We start from the raw sequence: 20,516 nt of genomic DNA, 5'->3' as shown, positions 1-20,516 counted from the left end.
CCGTGACTTGAAAACTTTTTTGAAACTCTTGGAACAGAAGGCTAGAAGTTGCTAAAAACATTGATTTAAATGTAGCACAGGGATTTTATGTACTTTACAATATAGCCGGTCTTAACTGCAAGCAGCTTTTCTAAGAGCACAACTGTACTGAATTTAAAAGAAAGTAATGAGTGTCATCTAGGGATTTTTGATGATGTTTAATTATTTAGATGTGCATTAAGACCGTATTTACATATTCTTTACATAAATTAAAAAAACACTGAAGACAGTTTTCCTTCCTTGTATAAAATAAGGGAAAGATTTGAAGGTTGTTTGAAATTGGGGTACTTGAATAAAAGAGCCCTGAGTAATATCAGGGAAGTTATTAGAATGGTTTAATTAAATGTCTACTTAATCATTCATAGAAGCAATTCATAAGCACTAATCTCTGAACTAACATTTAACACAGGCGTTCTGTTAGGACATACCAGTTTACAACACATATTTTTGACACAGACTTCAAAGTAACGTAAATATTCCTTATGAAACTAGTGCTGTCAAACTCATTCATTAGTTGTCAGTACAGCCTCGTTATCAAGTACTGCAATCCAGTTGTGTTATTTATTGCTTACAAATGCTTCAAACTACGGGAAGTCTTTGGTAAAAATAAAATTGATAAAATTTCCACAATAGCTTTACATGTAGTATTGCACGACAAGGCTTTTTCAATACACAAGAGAAAAGGAATGCTCAAATCCTCAGTGAGGAGATTAGATCTGTACAACATTCATTAGTTTACCACTATAAGCAAAATTTCTTTTCATAAATGTTTAAAATATTTTCTGGTTTCTTTCAGCTTATATGAACATTTATTTTTCAATCTATATTTGAAACAGAAGAGTAGTCAAATAGAACAATTTAAATAAAAATTGGCAACTATACAGCATTGCTTTGTCTACCCTACTACAGCATCAGATCTTTTCAAGTCTGTTTACTTCACAAAAAACTCAAGAGGAAAGAAAAATGCTAAAAATAATCATAGTCCTCAGCCCTCTATGGAAAAGAGGAAAATAAGTTTCATGTCTATTACTGGACATAGACATTTCTCTAGTGGTCCAATTGTGCAGATTCAAACCTAAGTGGCATTAAGTTGCTCTAAATGAGCTCTTAGCTCAGGACACACTTCAGTTAGCAGCAGTTCCAGCAAAACCTGAAAAACAGAAAAGAGTTAAGATGAGCACAAGTGTCAAATGAGAATCGCTCTTTCCTGTCATGTTTAGAACATCACGAATAACAGAAACACTTAGAGTCGTTCTGCTCATCAATCATGCAACTACTTTTCTTTCATCCTAAAGTTGGCATGTGCCCTGCAGATAACATGGGAAATGCCTTAAGGCTGAAAGAAGGCAAGCGCCAGGGGCAGCTGCTTGCAGGTGGGCATTTGCAGCCCTGTATAAACAGGCGCTGTTCTGTTAAAGCTGCGGCAGCTACATGAGCGAGCCCCGGGGCAGGCACTCCTGAGCAGGCTGCGTTATGTGGCTGGCTGCTGCAGGAACGAGCCAGAAGAGACCGACTGAGAGGGAAGGCATTATGCTGGGATCCAGCTGCATACTCCAACCAGTCCCAACCAACAGCAGAGGAGTGGGACTTCTGGAGGGCTCATGTCATAACTGTGAGCCAGCCCTGCAGCTCTCCTTCTCTAGGATTTTCCAAGGTACGTTTACGTTTCTCAGCTACACAAAGAAATTAGTTCGCACCTTCTGAAGTCAGGCAAGCTGGATGTGGCAGAGGCTCTTTTGGAAAAAAGCAATACTGGTTTTAAACTTAAACAGCTTTTTGTTATTCCAAATTAGTCAAATGATGGAACCAAGTACATTTTTTCTGACTTAATAACAGAAAAAGTTAATTGCACACAGAACAACGCTCCAACATAAATCTCTGTGAAAACACACACCCCAGGCTTTAGCGCTGAGTGAGCAGAGCTCAGCAATTAACAGGATTAGAAAGTTAAAAGGCTACTTTTCTGCTTACTCACATAGAGTAGATGCTTGTTAGCCTTTCTTTCTTGCAAAGCATTGAACACTTTCACTACCCCATGACGGGCATTTTGTTGTCCAACAAGACTCTGCAGAGCATCTGCAACAAATGTGACATCAGCTTACATTGTTTCACTCACACTAGGCAAAGCCTCCAGCTAACACTACTACCCACCAAGGAGGGAAAACAAAACCACTGCACTCCACGGCCCTTCGTTACAAGATGCATAGTCCCCATTCACCAACCTTTTAAAAACACATAGGTCACAGGTTGAGAATAAGGGTATCTTTTCAAGTTACCCAAGGTAAATAATAATGTATACATCTCAGTGACAACATTTAAAGTGTTTTAACATGATACACAGTACGCCTTTTAGGTACTTCGCCTTGCAGACTCAAATCTAATCTCATACATTATTAAACCACTCACTTAAATGCACCTTCAGCCACAAAGAATTCCTAGAATAGTTAAAACAGATTTAGCACTTTAATTGCCTCTCAATCTTCACAGAAAATACTTCCCACAAGTAAGCAGATAAGAGAATTCTAAGTCAATTATTTACATTTTGGATTAGAGAATAAATAGTGATCCAGTGCTTCATCATTCATTTAAAGTGCGTTCAGCTATGTCCTGACATCTCTCCGAACTCAGAAAAAAAACCAAAACAAACCACAAACTAACTAGGGAAGGCTCTTCTAGGTAAGCAGGTGAGGAGTATGTAACAGAGAGAGTAAATGGAGGGTCGTTCACCCATCAAATGTTGAATATTTTGCATGCATACCTGCTGCTATTTTTGCAGTAAAAGTTGATTAAACAACCTAATGCAAGGGGGTATATGAGATCTCAGTGAAGCCATAAAATAGCTCATTAAAGTACGTTCCATTCAGATGGAGGGGAGACAGAATGCATTCAAGCTATGTTTAAGTGTGTTTCCAAGGGCTAAATGGAATGATTGTGGTTCTTTCCAGATAGGTGCCTTTGGGTTTATGTGATCTCCGAAGAGTCATAATTATGAAATGGAACTCCCTGTCCTGTGAATGGGACGGGATGGAGCATCTCAGAACGGTGCCCCCAGAAGCGTGCATGCCAAAGAGGAAGCTGCCTGGGCTTGGGAGGAAAGGGCAGACAAGGGAAAGTACTGGAAACTCCACTTAATCTAGGATGATTCTGTCCAAGCCGCAGGTCCCTCTAGCATTCAGTGCCCTGAAACTTCTCATCAGAAATAGACAGCAACACACAACACTGACAGTGTGGGCAGACCTCCCTCTTCAATTTTGAAATGTAAAAGAGAGAAGTAATTGGGGTGGTACCACTCTCCCTATCTGTCAAGTAGTTCAGGGAGCACAACCACCTGGTATTTGCTCACCGAGAACCAGCAGAGAGCACCTTGACTTAACTTAGGTTCCTTGATGAATATTACATACAGAAGTACAGCAAAACTGGATTTTGCATCCACCAGTAACACCCAAATCTACGCCCTTTACCAGGCATACAGGAGAAGCAAAGAATATGGCCAAAGTTATCCTTATTTATGCAAATAACCGTAACTTAGAACTCTACAGGAAAAATCTGAAAATGCAACAGAACAGTATTTGATTAGCCTGTTTCCGTAGTAGTTATTAAACCTGTGATTAAGCAGAAAGGAAGTGATCTCACCTGGAATGTTTTCAAGTAGTTTCTGCTGTGCTCTCTGTTTTGTCTCTTGCTTTTGTTCATCGCTCTTAGCTCTCGGTGGTGGTGCTAACTTTCCATTTGGCCAAAAAGCATCTCGAAACACACCAATATAGTAAACAAGCATTGGTTCACTGAACATCCAGTGTACAGTGTCACGGATTTGCCTGTAAAGAAGTGTAGAAAGGAGCACATTAGAGCTGGTCTTTCACGTTTTATGCAAATTTACTCTTTTTCCTCCTGAAAGCAGTGGAAGTGATTCTTGTTTTCATGTAATTATCCCAATTTATCTGAGCTGATTTCACCAGTATCACAGCAAGACATACTCAGCTCTGCGTCCTCTAGGGTCTAGGTCACTCCAGATACCTGAGATGTGAAAGCAGCTACATTTCAACATAATCCACAAACATATGTTACAAACTACAAGTACTACACTGAAATGTGTATGTATTTCAAGGATGGGCAGTACAAAGGCTCCACTGGGTTGAGACATAAAAATGTAGCAAACTCCAAACTAGTTGTAGGCATGGATGTGCCTGGTGGGATAAAAACAGGTGAAGTTTTGATAAAAGCACAGTCAATTCCCTCATAGATACCAACAGCACATTAGTGAAGGATTACAAACAGAGATGGCAGGCTCCTTCCGTGGCTGCAGGCACTCTCTGTAGCCTTCAGCTCAAGGAGTCCGAGGCAGACAGCAGGCTCCAGGCAGTACTGCCTAACGGTGCCAGTACAGCTGAAACTCTTAACATCAATAAATATAAAAGTTCAACCAACATGTAAAAAGCTACACAGCAATTTTGCACGCATGCTGTGCTCACACATACATACATTCCTCCTCTGTCCCCTCTCACGTGTCTTTCATGCTAGTTCACACATGCTAGTGTATAAACAAATTAAATGATCAATTAAAAACCCAGTGAATGGATACTGCCAGAGACCATCAGTTCACCGGGAGTCAACTGTGTGACCTTCCATCACTTGTTGTCCCATTGACCACTACATAACATACGTGAGGGGTTTTAAAAGCCATGCAGGTGTGCAAAGTTAGTCACTGACTGGGTGAAGGAACAGCCTGTTCCACTGGTCTATTTCTCGGCTGTGACACCTGAGTAATAGTCCCACTGCTACACCAAAGCAAAAAAATGCAGTTCATCAGATTCTCAGTGGCCCTTTGCCTATGTGAATGTCCTACAGAAATCACAGATTTTCGTTAGAAAAACATCAGCATTGACAAGAGCTTCAGTACTGATCGAAGAGTCATGGGAAATGTGTTTGTATCGATCATCTGCTCTACTGAATCAAGTTTTCCTGTAGGCCTTTCTTTGTGTCTGACAAGAAAAGAAATGCTTTTCCAAAATTTTTCTGACCAACGATACAGCTTTCCACATGAAACGTGTGTACAGACACACACGCTTATTTCATAACCTCGCCCAGGCCTCAGTTGGCAGACATGTCTTCAAATGATACAGAAAAATACCTTTATGAAAACACTGTTACACATGTACAGGCTTCATGTTATAAATTAATGGTTCTCGTCATGTACAAACATTATTTCAGTCACTTCAGAGAAACATGTTATTTGATTTGAAAGCAATTACTTATAATGGAAATCTAGTTTCAGATCTGGCAAAAATTTTCATGGGACTAAGATAAAGCACAAACTAATAAAAGCCATTCAGAAAAACAGGACAGCATGTCATTTTACATACATGTAAAATAAAATCCTGTGAAATACTGTGTTCTTTCAAAAGCAAAGCCCTGCGTAGGCGAAAAAATAATGGAAAAGGTAATTCACGTATCTGTGTCTTCTCTAATCAGCATATTTGTAAATTGACCTGTGGAAAGCGAATGCAAATTTCATATACAACAGAATGTTCAGATTATTTTTTAAAAAAATTCTGCTCATAAGTCTTTTTTTCATAGAACAAAGCAGCAAGTTCAGTTAAAGTAACAGCTACTTACTTGTTGATAGTTCTTCCAAAAGTGACTTGTACTAGTGCAATTAAAGTTTTTCTAACCCACTTGAACACTGGAACAATGAAAAATGACAGAAAATAAGGATCAAGAAGTTAAAAACATTAGGGAACCCATGATCATGTCCAAAACTTTCACTCCCATCCCCTGCAATAAAAAACCCCAACCTGCCCCTATAGTAAACGTATCTGTTATAATCCTTTATAAGATTTCACTAATTGTACACAGGTCTCAGTTTAACTGCTTTCCCTGCACTGTTTGCTATATGGTTTTTAAGTGCTGCAGATTGCGTAACGTATCTGTAATACGCATTTTTAGTTTACACTATAAATTTTTACGTTTAAGAATATTTCAAGTTTGAGCCATACAACTATCCGAAAACCCTTTTTCTACCAGAAAAAAGAAAACCCCTCAAAATTCACACCATGTTCATACCTACTAGTATAATGTTTTTACACAGAGAAGCATCATTAAAATTCTGAAAACATTTTCACTCAAATAAACCAAGCATTTAGCTTTTCATTACAAATAAAGGAAACAAATGTGAGTGCTTCCTAGTAATTACTGGTTAATCTTTCTTTCACACTGTTCACCATCAGCACAAGAAAGTCTATATTTGGAAGATACATCTGCCATTTTTGGAAGGTGCTGCATTTTGTAATAGTTACCCTGTAAATAATTTTATAGACTGTCAAGTATGGCTGCACATTCAAATGAAAACAAAAGTAGTTTATTACCATCATTCAGTTACGTAAAGGAGGGGAAAAAAAAATCTGGTACTGAAAGATGCCATAATTTAGCATCTTTTCTACTATACAAATTGTAGAACTAAAATGCATGCATAATACATTTTAAATGGACATTAAAATTATGTTGGTTTGTCAGTGACGTGTTCTGTAATAAAGCCATCTTTCCTTCCTCCTAATTCACACATTCTAATACGCAGCCTATTTACAGAAAACATGCTGTTGTACTTTTCTGGTTTTTCCAGTTGTTTGGGTTTTTTTAATTAAAAACTTAAGAATATTGAACGTAGCAGCTCTCCCCTACCTGTTACATTTTTGCTGCTGTGTTATACTGGAATCTCACATTTGAATGAAAGCACCAACATTATGAACTAAAGAACAGCTCTGTTCCAAACAAACTATCCGTATAGATTGCAAGAACATTTCCACTTATTGAAACAGCTGAAAAATTCAAATTACGAAGTGCCCCAGATTTCTTGGCCAACAGATTCCACTAGCAAATAGGTTTACAGCTTACTTCCTCGCAGCTCAAAAATCTCTCCAATCAACATGAAACATGGTTCAGCAAGAGAGTCCCTTTTCCCATCCACCTCCTCTCCAGAGTCCGACAGGTCACTGTCCTCTTCTGTTTCTTCCTAGGAAGAGAAACACAACATGGGTAGGCACTGCAGTTCCCCATCCTTCTTCCAGAATGGATTTAGTTACTCTGGGGAAGGAGCACAGCCAACCCTCTCAAGAAAGGGCGTTAGAACTGGCAGGAGCTGGCAAACAGGAGGCAAAAGCCTCCTTTGACACAACGCCCATGAAGAACATCCAGGATGGGGAGCTTGCCAGCTAGAGCCGTTTGCAACGCAAGCAGCTAGGAAGAAAGGGGAAGAATCTGTATATTGCACAGGGAGAAGCAGGTAGCTGACTCTCTCGGAGAGCCACTCAATGGGATGAGGCACCAGCAAGCTGTCCTTGCAGTAAGCCGGGAACCAAACCCAGTGGCAGAAGAGGAACTGGCCACTGCAAAGACAAGCACTGTTAACGAGTACCTGTCCCAGGCAGAAACGTAATATGGTGATACTTAGTGACCTGAGCCTGAGGAAACCCAAGCTCAGGGTACTGGAGGTAGTAGAGCTCTTCAGAACAGACTCATGGGAGAATGGATCAAACCACCTCGGTTTTAGCAGTATCATTTATTGAAAAATGAAGAGCAGACAGCAGGTTGTTTCTCAGCATCATGAAGATCTGCTTCAGCATCAGGACTACACCACCTACCATTACTCGTGGCAGGCAGCATATCTCTTTGCTTTCCTGATCTTCCCCTGCCCGTCTATGCTTAGGGCGTGCTGTGGTGAGGTAGAACTGACCTCCACTGAGGCTGGTGCAATGCTTCAGTCTCTGGTTCAGGAATGGTCAGAACAGCGTGCAGACGAATTTTCTTTTTTCAGCCCTGATTTTCAGAGAAAGCCATCATCTCTTCCTTGTCATTCCAATATCTAATACTGATTTTTTTCACCTCTTTTCATCTAGCTTGGAAAACCTGCTTCATGCTCTATTTCTCCTGCATTATTCTGGTGTCTTTCTTGGCTTTGTTTTTATTGTCAAAATCTTCCAGTCACCCCTTGCGTGTCATGTGAACCCTGCTATCATGAGTATCCTACAGTGTTTCAGTGTACATCAGTTCATCTTACTCCTTCCTCACACCCGCCAAATCCCATCTAAAGCCCATCACTGACTTCAGCTATGCTTCCTCCCTGAATCTTCTCCAGACACAGCCCTGCACAGTTGTCTGTAACTCCACAGTGTTGCATATTCCAACACTTACACATCTTGTACCCTTCATTTCCTGTGTCATATTTGCCATTTTCTGTAGCACTGCTCAGGATGCTGCTTCTCTCCTTGTAACCAGAAAAACAAAAGAAAAACAGCCCATAGCACTGAAGTGCACCGTAAACATCCACATAGACTCCCCTGTTTACCAACTTCCACGGCTTGAAGAGTCTCCAGCTTTTAAAGCTTTGTGCTAATGTCAGGCTACGCTGTGACTGAGAGCAGGAAACAAAAAGCCACACCATACTGACAAGAAATGCCACGCAAGGAAACCACAAATCATAATCCATCTTTACTACACAAGCACATAAATTCACTGACAATGAACAGAGTTTTCTCCAGGGACACAGTCTAGAGCAAACTCCAGTTCTGCTCACTATCTTCTTCTGGTCAACAGGCTTCTTGGCCCTTCATTATTTTAATTATTCAAGAAACTATGTTTTACTTGATTTTTCATAGTAGACATCATTCCATATTGTCATTAACCACCTGGGCAACGGAACATAAAATCAGCTTACTGAATTTGCCCATGAGCTTACTGAATTTGTCGTTAAGCCCAGAGGGTGTACTTTGATAAAGACAGATACAAGCAGCAATAACTCATGGTATAAGTGCAGGAAATGGAACAACTGATACTGATAAGACTACAGAAAAACATCCCAGGGCCATACTGCTGTGGAAAAGGCCAGTGTAATACAATGATGTTTAAGCACAAACACAGTTTCTATGACACACATACAAAGAGATATAAAAATTATTTTCATACATGGGAAAGGGCAAACCTAGTGAAAGCATCAGGTTTCAAATTTTAGTCACCATATTTTCAAGAAAAATACAGATAATTAAGTTAAGTCCAGAGAAAAACCTTAAGAACTAAATAAAACATAACCTTACAAAAACTAGGAGAACTTGTGGCTCTCAGTCTAAGAAATAAAACAATAAAAGACAAAAGGAAAAGTAGTAACTTCTGATAACTGAGATGATCCTAACCCAAACTGTTCTGTGTTTGCTGCAGACGGGACAAGAGCTAGCTGGCTAAAGGAAGGAATGTTTAGGTTGGACAGTAAGAAAATGTTTCTAAGCATGAAGATAGCTGGAACTGGAATACGCTGCCTGGCTTGGCTAGAGAACATCAATTATCACAGGTTTAAAATAACAGATCAGTCAAACGCGTGCCAAGAATTTTGCCAGCGCAGTCAAGTCTGCCTGGAGCAGGAGGGTAAACCTGTTGACTGTTCCAAGGTCCCTGCTCTATTTTTCTGCTGTTCAGTAACTCCCCTATTGTTTAGAAAATGCAATGAGAAGTGTAAATTCTTACATCACAGTTTATCTTCTATCCATTAGCACTCCATATATCAAAAAAGCCTTTCCTATAGATGGCATCAACTGCATTTTTTCCTCCGATTTGGTTTTGGCCTTGACAGCTCAGAAATACGTTCTAAAGCTAGCCCTGTTCAAGGAACTGTATGTAGGAGAGATCTGAAATTGCGGCAGTACCTAATCCTGAAAACAGCACTCAAGATAATATTGTTGCTCTAACACATATTTGAGAAATGTGAAATGAGACATAAAAGGCAAAGAGAGAGCTGCACAAGAGCATTCTCTTCTACAAAGTCCAAAATACGAACTAAACTAGGAATTCTGAGTTCAAATAGAACACAACTGCAACAGCTTTATAATGTGTGGTTTAACACAACTAACTTCATTAATGACATTGTACTAAATCATTTAATCCTAACTGCTTTAGTAAATTATCCAAACTGCTATCACTGGGCAAGACTGAGCTGATCTAAAGCTCATGCTGAAAGACAAGGGTGTCCAGGAAAAACATCCGAGCTGATCCCAGACCACCTCACAATTCCCCTCCCTCCACTTGATTTTATCATTATTTCTAAACCACAACAAATGCTTGTCATACTGATTCAGAGGGTCTAACAGTTTCCTGTATTTCCCTCCATCTGTATTCTGTTGCCTCATCTTATGTTTAAGCTTGGGAGAGGAGAGGGAAGGTGGATGTGAAGTATGATGATTTTTGCATTTGCACAGTGCCTGGTAGAATATGGTCTAGTTAAAATTAAGCTCCTTGTCCCACAAGTAACAAGTAAATATTATTAAACTGAATAAGAAGCCCTGTTCCAACTCCTCTCTTGTCACATTTTTGCTCGACTTCCTTCAGTTTTTCAGCACCAGTTCCTTCATTTCTGCTTCATTTCCCTGTTCTCTCTCCTCTCTCATGCACTCTCATTACAAACTCCCTTTACTTCTCCTCTATTTCCTAACTGTATCCTCCTACACACTCTGATAAATACAATATACATGCAGTCTTCCATTTTCTGAAGGATGTTTTACAATTAAATAGTGAAATACAAATAAGTTCATGCTTCTATGCTACTTCTACCAAACAGTCATTTTAGTGAACACACTTTTGTTTTTAGAACTCTTATCGAAGTGTAAAATTAGTTTATCAAACTTTCTTTATATTTATTACTCTGAAATGAGACATATGCATTCAGCATGTTGGTGCAAATACAGTGCAACTCTGAAAAATGAAAATATATAGGATTCTCTTATTCCTGAGATGCATGACCACCTTTTTTCCTATTAACAGACTAGAACTGTACAAGTTCCTCAAACTCCATTTATCCTGCAGAAGGCCATCCACTGCAGACAACTACAGCATGTAAGAAAAGAATTATGTAACATAACATCATATAGTTAAAAAGGGGAATAGAAGCAGCTCCTTGGAAGCTGCATATTTGCAACATGAATCACACAGAACAAAGAGCCATCAAATTATGGTCAATTTTAATCGATGAGGTATTTTAGTCGCTAATCTATTCTCACTGCATTTTGAAAGACAATGGGTTTTTTACAGATTAGTATCAAATCTTCATCTGTTTTTTCCCCCATGGGCTCCCGACCATGTTTGAAAATTCCCTCAGTGAGCCTGTACCGTTTGCCAGAATTCTTTGTTAATACTAGCTTTGCTTCAGAAGTTGTCCAGAAATTAAGGACACACAGCTGTTCCCCACCAAGAGAAGCTTCTTAAGAGAGAACCATTTTTACCTGTCAAAACCCCTCTGAAATATGCATGTCAAGAGCACAAAAAAATGAGAAATTCTGCTATAAAAAAATAATCACTCTCACATGGACTGCAATTCATTTATTTGTGATAAATTACACATTTGCATATATATATTTATCAAAGGGCAGGAAACAGATTGTATTAATAAACAATTTTAAAATTCACAGACAGCTCTTATTTCTGACTCTTTGTTCACCTGCAGTAAATTAAAATCCACCTTTGCACATGCCTTCCAATATTACCTGCCATTCACATACATTACATTAATGGCTCTCTGTGCTTACTTTGTATAAGTAATTAAATTTGGGAAGATTACTTTTCTACCACTTACCTCCTGATGAGAAAACAAATCACCAGGAAGTCGTTCTAGAAATGAGGAGAGCGAAAAAGAGGACTTCTTTCCTTGCACATCAATAACTTTGAGGTGCTCTGGGGAAGGGCTCAAGAAGGCGTAAAGTGCTTCACTCTGGCAGAGTCTTTCATCAGAGAGCAATTTCTATGAAAGAAAAATAATGACAAAACCAGCACATCAATTAAATATTTCTTATTAAGGAATAAGATATGTCAAGCCATCCAATAAAACTGATTAAGACATGGCTCAGAGGTAGAGTGAGGAAAAAAATTCATGTCTCAAAGATACATCAAAGATACTTTAGGAAGTTAGTTCTAAAGTGTTAGAACTAGTTAAGATGAATTTTTTTAATCTTACAAGTTTCTTTTTAAATAAAAAAAGTTCTAATTCCTAAGAAATTTGTTATGAAGTGTTGTAGTTAAAAGTGGCAATTACAGGATTCATTATTTACTATTTCTTAATTAATCAAAGTTTAAATTAACTTATGACTAGAGAATGGTTAGTACCAGCCAAACTCATCTCAACTTCAAACATTTTAGACAACTTCGACATTTATAGCATCAAACCTTACATCTGACCTATTTGCTCCAGTCACTGGAGAGACAAGATCCATTCCAGAGGCATGATTCAATTCTCCCGTTTAGACAACTGTTGGTTTTGTCTTTGTTTTCTTACCTGCAGAAAGTTATTAAGCTGGTTCTTGGATTTCTCCATGAATTTCTGGTCTATGGATTTGAAGGGCAGCTTGCTGAGAGAAGGCAACTGAACTTTCTTTAATGATGGAAAACACTGTGTAAGAGAAAGGAGAGTTCACTTAATACACATGTGCAGAAAAACACAGAGTAGTTCAGAACAGAAATGAAGACACTCATCTCCCTTCCACAACCCTCTCAGCACCTTGAAAAACACCTTCCCTTACCCACTATGGGCTGACACATCTAAACCCCTTCCCTTCACACCACCGTCATTTATCCTTTATTGGGCAGAAAGGTTGAAGTACAGTAAAAAGGAAACCTTCTCTTGTCCCCAAAAGCTGTGTCTTCTAATAGCTTCCTGGAAGCCAGAGACAAAAATCTAGTTTTTAAAGCAGGCTCTTGCATGACAGTGCAGAGCATATACCATTCTGACACTGGGATAGTCCAGAAAACATTCATTATTAAGAACAACAAAATTATAAACAAGTTTTGTAAGCATCTGGCAGAGGCCAGAAACACACAGATAGAAAACTAGCTCTAAAAGGCTAAAAGCCAAAAGGCTGGCATAAAACCCAGCAATACTACATTTTTATCTGGTTTTCCCTTCTCCAAGCATCAGTCTGACAAATTTTAGCAATTTGCATCTTCTGCTTCCCATAAGCGAGATCCATACCTCACTGAGTTTCCGGTGTAGGTTCTGAAACTCACTGAGTTTCCTGGGAACAGTCCAGTTCTTAGTTTCAGCCCCACCAACTTCTTGTAAACTCACCATGACAGAGTAACAGGGCACTTGTTCTCCATTCTCTTCTAAAACCTTGTGGGGAAGAAACCAACAGATAAGCTGTTCTACTTTGGAAGCAAACAGTGGAACATTTGGGCTGCCAGATGACCGGCTTGCAAATTCAGTTGTCATCACTGCCCCATGTTTCTCTTTCAGTTTGAAGGCTACACATAGAGCAATACTCTTAATGGACTAAGCTTTACCCTAAATGCTATGTCAGTCCTGGATCAGGCCTCGAGTCTGCCGCTACTACACTTTACAGACAGCTTTGCAATCCTGTCCATCAGCAATCAAATCACCCTAACGTGTCTTCTTCAAACAGCTGTGTGTGTTATTTCCATTTTTAAGGTAACCTACCATGTAGCTTTCTGACTGCATACCAATACTCCATCTGTCCCGTCTGCATTTTCCTGACTGTTCTCCAATTCTTCTCACCCTCCTTTCCCAGTGCAGTGCTCTGCAGCTGGGCCCTGTGGCAGCTGATGCTGTGTTTTGCTAATTACTAGGCCTAGCATAAAAGACACAGGCAGCATAAAGATGAACCAATAACCAGGTTGTATTTGATACAAAAGGGTCAGTCCATGGGTGAGCGCTGGGGGTACAAACAAGTCAGCCAGATTACACACAATCGACATCAATCCCACTGACCCCAACAATGACACCGCACGACCAACAATGGGTGGGATAAAGGGTGTCATGCAGTCTCCCATAGAAGGGACGGGAGACAACCGAGTCAACAAGCCAAACACATCAGACCAAGGAAGCCACACACTGAATCTCTACACAGCCCGTGTTTACCAAAGCCAGAGCTGAGTGGAGCCCAGTCCCAGGGAGGCGGGAGGTCCTTCCCCAACAGGGAACTCTGCACAGGGCACCCACCTCACACACAGACACTGCCCCTCCTGCCAGGGCTCCCAGCTGTTATCCCCAAGTGGGACACCTGACCCTGGGTTACTGAATGTGGGACCCCTGGGGCTCCTTTACCCCATGGCTCTGTCTGCCAGGCCGCCCCACCCTGGAGGGAAGCCTAAAGGGAAACTCACCCCCCTTTGGGAAGGGCTGTGGGAATCACCCACATGTCAGCCTTAACTTGGGGCTTGGGGTTGAAGCCCCAGCATTTCATGCTGTCTCCGAGTAACTTCTCTGCTCATTTGAGCCATTCTGCATGCACTGATCATGTAGTATTCATGGAGTGCTTATTTTTGAGGGGCTCATAACTTTACAAAAATACTAATGAATTGAGCTACACAACAGCCAGAGGAAGGAGAAGTTATTAAACATGTTATGCAAATGGGAAAACTACAGCAAAGAAGTTAGATGATTTTTCTTGAGACAACGGCAGCAGCATGACTATGTTATTTCTTAATTTGATGAGCAACCCAGAATTACACCTTTATGTCCTAATGGTAACAATTTTTTGTTTACTTATTTTAAGGAGACAAATAGATAATGAAAGCCAAATAAGGGAAATGCATGAATTACATAGCTGGTTTTGGCCAAGTCAAACCTCTCAAATGCTTGTCTTAATATACATGCAAATAACAGAAAGGTAATTATAAATACAAGTAGTAACTGTTAAGCTTTTTGGTTGGTTTGGGGTTTTTTTTAGGAATATTTAATCTAATTAAGATAAGAATAAACTTTAAAATTAATATAATTATGACACATTTTTTGAGAAGCCTGATGAGTGGCTACATCGCCGCTGTATAAAGACACACAACTAAAATGTATTTTCTTATTTTATGGCTGTTCAGAACTGTACATAGAGAATATTCCCTGCGATGTACTCTTAAAGCTGCACATGGACCACAGGGAAATCCAATCTGAGGCCTAGGTTTCACACCTCTCTGTAATAATGCCTGCAGCAACACCTGGACAGAATACAAAGCACCACCTTGAACATCTGAAGATGTGCCTCATTCCCAGTGCATCTGTTTGGGGAACTGGCTTTCTCCCACAGCACTACTGCACAAAGAGATGCTTGAATAGCCTCTAAAATGTAGGTCAGAGGGACTGGGATTTCCTGGGACAGTCCCTGTCCTGTCTACTCGGGAGCTAGATTGGATTTGTGTTTGTAGGTGACTCACAAACACCTCCCAGCAGCCACTTTTGAAAACTGGGAAATTAGTGCTGAAAATGCTGATCTGAGTCACAGGTATCATTCTCCATTACACATTCATCCCCAGGGCAGGGATTTGGATGAGCACAGGGTCAACTGAACTGTAATTGTCAGGAGACAGTCATTCCTCTGGAAGGGCATTCTTAAAATGGGAGAAGTCAGTACTCTTTCTGCTTTCAAGTTAGGATCCATATGCAAAATCATTTAAATTCTAATTACTAGATGGAAACACATTACAACTTCCTTCAAATAGCCTCATATAAATATCTGAAAGTCTTCAGGATCTTCTTAAGAAAACAAAATTTTTTACCAACTTAAGTACTTGTGCATTTGTTTTTCCAAATTCATGTCAACAGGAAAACGCACTGAAAAAATGGGACGTTAAGGGGGTCTTCTAAACTAGGAGACCTAGTCCTTTGCCGTAACAGGCATCATCTCATGCAAATGCTATAATGAATGAGTTCAAACTTGTGAACAATTTTTTTTTTCCATCTCTGTTACACTAAAAGTCTGCTCTAGACCCTCTCTCTAGTCACTGGAAGTTTCCTTTCAATTTCCCAACTAATTTCACATTTGTTCCAACAACTCCTCACCCCTCTTTTATCTTTATTGATGTGTTTGTATAGACAGCTTTATTCCTCTGAGGCTCACTTTTGCTAAGCTAAGCAAATGAAAGTGTTTTCAGAATCACTTCTCATGGGAGAAGTTCCTCATTCAATCCACTCAAATCCACCCTTCTCAAACATAACAGCCCAGCACTTACAGAGCAACTGTAACACTTTGTCTCAAATGGAAACTCCTCTCCTGATGTATTTGAGGGCTACAACTGCCTTGTTCACATCTGCAACCCACTCAAGACAAACTGCACATCTGACAAGCCACCAGCGTACCTACTGCTTCCAGCCAAAAGGTGCTCCAGCAGGTCAGAGCAGGAGCCCAGAGTTCCTGCTGAGTGCCAAACCTCACGTGCCATGCTGTAAGATTTCAACGCACTTCTATTACTCCCATCCTGAAAATCATCTAGTTCTTCCTGAGAACCATCCTAACCCTCTTCCAGCTCTGATACTTCATGAGCATAAACTTAACATTTATGCTCTGGTTTGGTTTTCCAAGTGCAAAGGTCATGTGATAGTCGTGTTTCACAGCACTGGCAAGGGCTCTCAGAATTAGGCCCTAGGATGGCATTTCCACAGGTCTCTTCAGCCCTTTCTTAGTCCTCTTCCTCAGTCTTTCAGGTTATTCACTGCTACTTACCTGGCAAAGACAGAATCAGTGCTCAAGTACCCAAAGAGGCTTGAGACTACTGGGGGTTTTTTTTGCATTGGCAGCAACTCCATAACCTCAAGACAATGTAAAGATTGAATTGAAAGAATTGAATTAAAGATTAATTATTTCAGAAATTACTGTCTACTAGCATGCCATAAATACCTAGTCCACAAACGGCAAAGATTTCTACCTTCTCCCTGTGAGGCACAAAGTCCCAAGGTGGACAGAGATATGAACAAGGTTGTTGACACAACTACATCTATTAATAAAAACTGAAGGACACACACCAAAGTTAAGCACCTCTTACCGGGGTGCATGGTGTGGTAACAGTAAAACACATTCCATGAAATACTGCAAAAACAAAAGAGGAACAAAAATTATTAAATACTTTCCAGAGCTATAGCTACTGTCTGCAGGAGGTAAAATGTAAACTTAACATTAGCAAAATCTGTAATAGTAGTTCAGTAAAGTAACAAGCTGCCAAGGAAAGCCACTGAATCACCTCTTAGAAGCACTAAGAGCTGGTCTAGACATCCATCAGGAATGATTAAACATTAACAAAAATTAGCCCAGTCATTAAGGCAGCAAAGAACTGTATGACTCACTAGAAACTTCAGTCAGAGCAACTCTCTGAAACAGCCCACCCAAGCTACACAGCAGCGATACAGGGGCTAAACAGACTACTGTTAGTATAAAAAAAAGAAGTCCCTTAAAACTCCCTTTTAAACATAGAAAGACCATGCAGAAAGCCTATCAGGCACATCATTTTCCTCAATTCACAGGCAGCTAATTACCTTAACTTCCACCAAGCACAAACATCCTATATGCCAAGATATTTAAAGGAGTGAGACAAGCTATTTTTTTCACCTTATTCAAACCTTCAAACTCCATTCCTTACGAAAGCAGAGATCCAATTAATCTTTAATTCTCTGAAGTGATGCTGTCGGGAAGATTGCTTATGTACAGCGTGAGCCTACAGCTACTACCTAACAAGCATTTACTGGGTTCTTTTCATAGCAAGCATTAATAGAAAGACATGAGATGGTAGTACTTTATTACCATTACATTCTACATTCATTCTACAATTGTCTACCCACACCCAAACGGAAGGGCAGAAAAAGACACAAAAAAAACCCCAACCAAAACCAAAAAAAAAAAAACCCCTTAACTTCTCCTTCAACTTACTCACAGATTTAAAGCACTTTCCTTCTGGGTATTCTAATTACTTGAAACTGTACTGCCATTAAATATAATAATAAAACCACAAAAAATTTAAGTACTGCATCTTTCAGACATAGCAGACACACAAATGTACCCAAGTGTGATAGCATGGTAATGTAACAAAAGGCAGTTCTCATCAAAAACAATGCTCCTAAGATAGCAAATTACTTTACCCAGTGCCACTATCAGTTCATGTACATGCAGGTATTTTTGTAACTCCATTACAATAGTGTCTGAGGACTAGAAATATGGTATATGCACCATAGTAGTCACTGGGGAAACAGATAAATTCAGAAGAGGTTAGGGTTTCCTTTCCCACCACCAAGTAAATATGAAGTATACACAGTATGCACAAAGATAAAAGGAAAATACATACAGGTTTTTATTCTTCTCTTCATGCAAGTTTGAACTGACCCAGAAGATAAAAAGCGGTAGAAAAAAATTATACCTCGCCTGAGACAATGAAGGCTTTCCACATGCCAAGATTCTCACACCACCAGTCTGTCCTTGCAATGTGCAGCTGAAGGTCATTGTGCTCTCTCTCCATCAGAGTAATTTCATCCTTCAGCTTAGAAACAATCTGCACAGGAAAGTTTTTTTGATTACAATTGGTAGCAAAAAGCTTGTGCAACATGCCTAGTTGTGTCTAGTCTAGACACTATTCAGAAAGGAGAAAAGGTTCAAAAGAAGGGAGAGAAAGACCAATTCACATGGAAAAAAACCTGTGAGAGAATCTATGATGCCTCTTATAAACTTGCAGAATATATAGGACTCTTAAAGGTCAACCCTGATACGAAAATAAAAAACAAGTTAGAAGGACATGCAACTATCACACTATGGGCATAAAAGGCACTTTAGATAGGATTATGTATCACACATTATATGTTTTATACAAACTTGAAATTTCAATTTCTGTCCGAGGAACCTGGGAATAGATTTCATTTCTAGGAACTCAGCTGTGTTAACAATCACTCAGAAAGTTACCACTTAATTCGTTTTAGTTTTGGAAAGGGAAGGATTTATTATTTTTGAAAGCACGTGTTTAAAAAAATGTTCTCATCAAGGCATAGCTCAGTGTCATAATCTCATAAAGGAGAAATAGTGTATTGCATCACAGCAGTAAAGAAATAAGTAACCATACATACTACCAGGAGACAGTACGATAAAAAAAGGCGGAAGCATACATAAGATGTGACATTAGAAACACAGCACAAGCAGCTAACACTTTTTTAAAAAAAATATTATATACCACAGACAAATTTATAAGCCTTGTTGTATGACTTGCATGATGAGAGCTATATTCTACAGAGCTAATTTTTTTTTTCAGAACTTTTGCCTCATGTAAGATACGAAATATCATCTACACGACAGCTATATAACAACCTTCTAGCATATATTTAGCCTTCAGAATAATTCTGTGGCTTATTTTATTTACAGCTTGCTGTGCAGTCACCTTATATGGACTCCTATAAGTGGCATCCAGGAACAATAGATAAATACAGAAGAACTGCTAAGTTTCATCATAAGTAAATAGCTGCTACACTTCTGAAACAATCACTGAGACTTTATAATGATACTGGATCCGTTTGACTATTCTGTTTCAAATATGTAAATATTTTCAAAGACAAAGAATATTTTAGGAGAAAAAAAATACAGGGAAAACCCCACTACTTTAGAAAGGGTACAATCCCTGCCTCCCCAAGAGCTTAGGTATAGAAAGAATATAGCTATTATTTCTCAAGAATGCAAAGGGAACATACAAGTGGTACATCCGTGTGAATGCAACATATAAAGGTTTAGTTATATACTATTTTTCATATGAAAGAAAAAAAATTAAAACTATAGTGCTAAAGAAACAAATGGTATGGCCTAACTCACACATACACAAGCACACCCACTTTTGTTTAGTACCTGTTTTGTACTTCTGACTCTTATTGCTTATGGTGCAAATTTTCATTTAAAATCTAGCTGGTTATAAGAGCACCTCTTACAATTTCTCAAAGTGAGTTTTATGTTTGCTCCTGGTACAGGTCCATTGGAAATACAAAAGATCTGAACGAGTTAACATAAAACGCGTCCAACTTCCACCTAATTCCTAGTAAGAGCCAGAGGCATTCTTCCGTTCAGTAAAGTCCCCATTTAATTTCAATGATTGTGTCACACAGTTTTGTTTGAAAATAAGGCTCAGCAAGCACTAGAAAGTGTTCTGGGTGAGGAATATTAAGGTTTTGCTTTGCTACTGAGGATGACCAGATTGAACTCTAGAAAGAATGGGGTCTCTGCACATTTACTGTGGTTGCACAGAATAGCCTGAGACTGCCCTCAGAGACGCAAGGGAGCTGCTGGGCACACACGAAAGGTGGCACCACAGTCACAGAATTCCACAGATCAAATGATCTTCTACGGCAGCGGGCCTTGTATATCAGAGGCATTGCCTGAGACTGCTTGTCATCTTTTCATGTCATCTTTGCTACTCTTTCTATTTCACAGAAAGAACTGACATAAGACTTCTCCCTACATTTTTATTTTACAACTAGCAGCATTCCACATGTAACTCAAATGAGTAGTTTTCTTCCTTGACTGACTGGCATCTGAGCTGCACAGAGCTAGAAGCCACTCAAAGATGTACATACATGTTTTGTATGGGTTTCACAGCAAAGGCTTTTCAAAAATAGAAAATAGCCCAAGAACAGTTTGAGGTTAAAGAATTTAATACAAAATGCGTGTGACATTCCACTTCATATGTCACAGAACTGTGGATTTTTTAGT

The 20,516-nt window shown here is 39.4% G+C and overlaps 1 protein-coding gene across 2 annotated transcripts in view; it reads right to left on the bottom strand.

The window, feature by feature from the left end:
* Positions 1-166: 166 nt before the first annotated feature.
* SNX25 (sorting nexin 25) overlaps positions 167-20,516 on the bottom strand; it is an 84,792-nt gene continuing 64,442 nt past the window's right edge. Inside the window, exons 11-19 of one of the 2 annotated variants that reach the window (XM_074905824.1) lie at positions 18,196-18,327; positions 13,034-13,174; positions 12,341-12,454; positions 11,645-11,809; positions 6,928-7,045; positions 5,653-5,719; positions 3,673-3,854; positions 2,015-2,115; positions 167-1,189 (exon numbers count right to left, since the gene is read on the bottom strand). In XM_074905824.1, coding sequence (XP_074761925.1) covers positions 1,115-1,189; positions 2,015-2,115; positions 3,673-3,854; positions 5,653-5,719; positions 6,928-7,045; positions 11,645-11,809; positions 12,341-12,454; positions 13,034-13,174; positions 18,196-18,327 — 1,095 coding nt within the window. In that variant the 3' untranslated portion in view covers positions 167-1,114. The remainder of the gene's footprint in view (positions 1,190-2,014; positions 2,116-3,672; positions 3,855-5,652; positions 5,720-6,927; positions 7,046-11,644; positions 11,810-12,340; positions 12,455-13,033; positions 13,175-18,195; positions 18,328-20,516) is intronic. The other variant, XM_074905825.1, reaches the window with a different exon arrangement.

The sequence above is a fragment of the Athene noctua genome, chromosome 4, assembly GCF_965140245.1.
Source record: "Athene noctua chromosome 4, bAthNoc1.hap1.1, whole genome shotgun sequence".
NCBI lineage: Eukaryota > Metazoa > Chordata > Aves > Strigiformes > Strigidae > Athene > Athene noctua.
The sequence above is the reverse complement of the archived record's forward strand: the minus strand, read 5'-3'. Positions and strand labels throughout refer to the sequence as shown.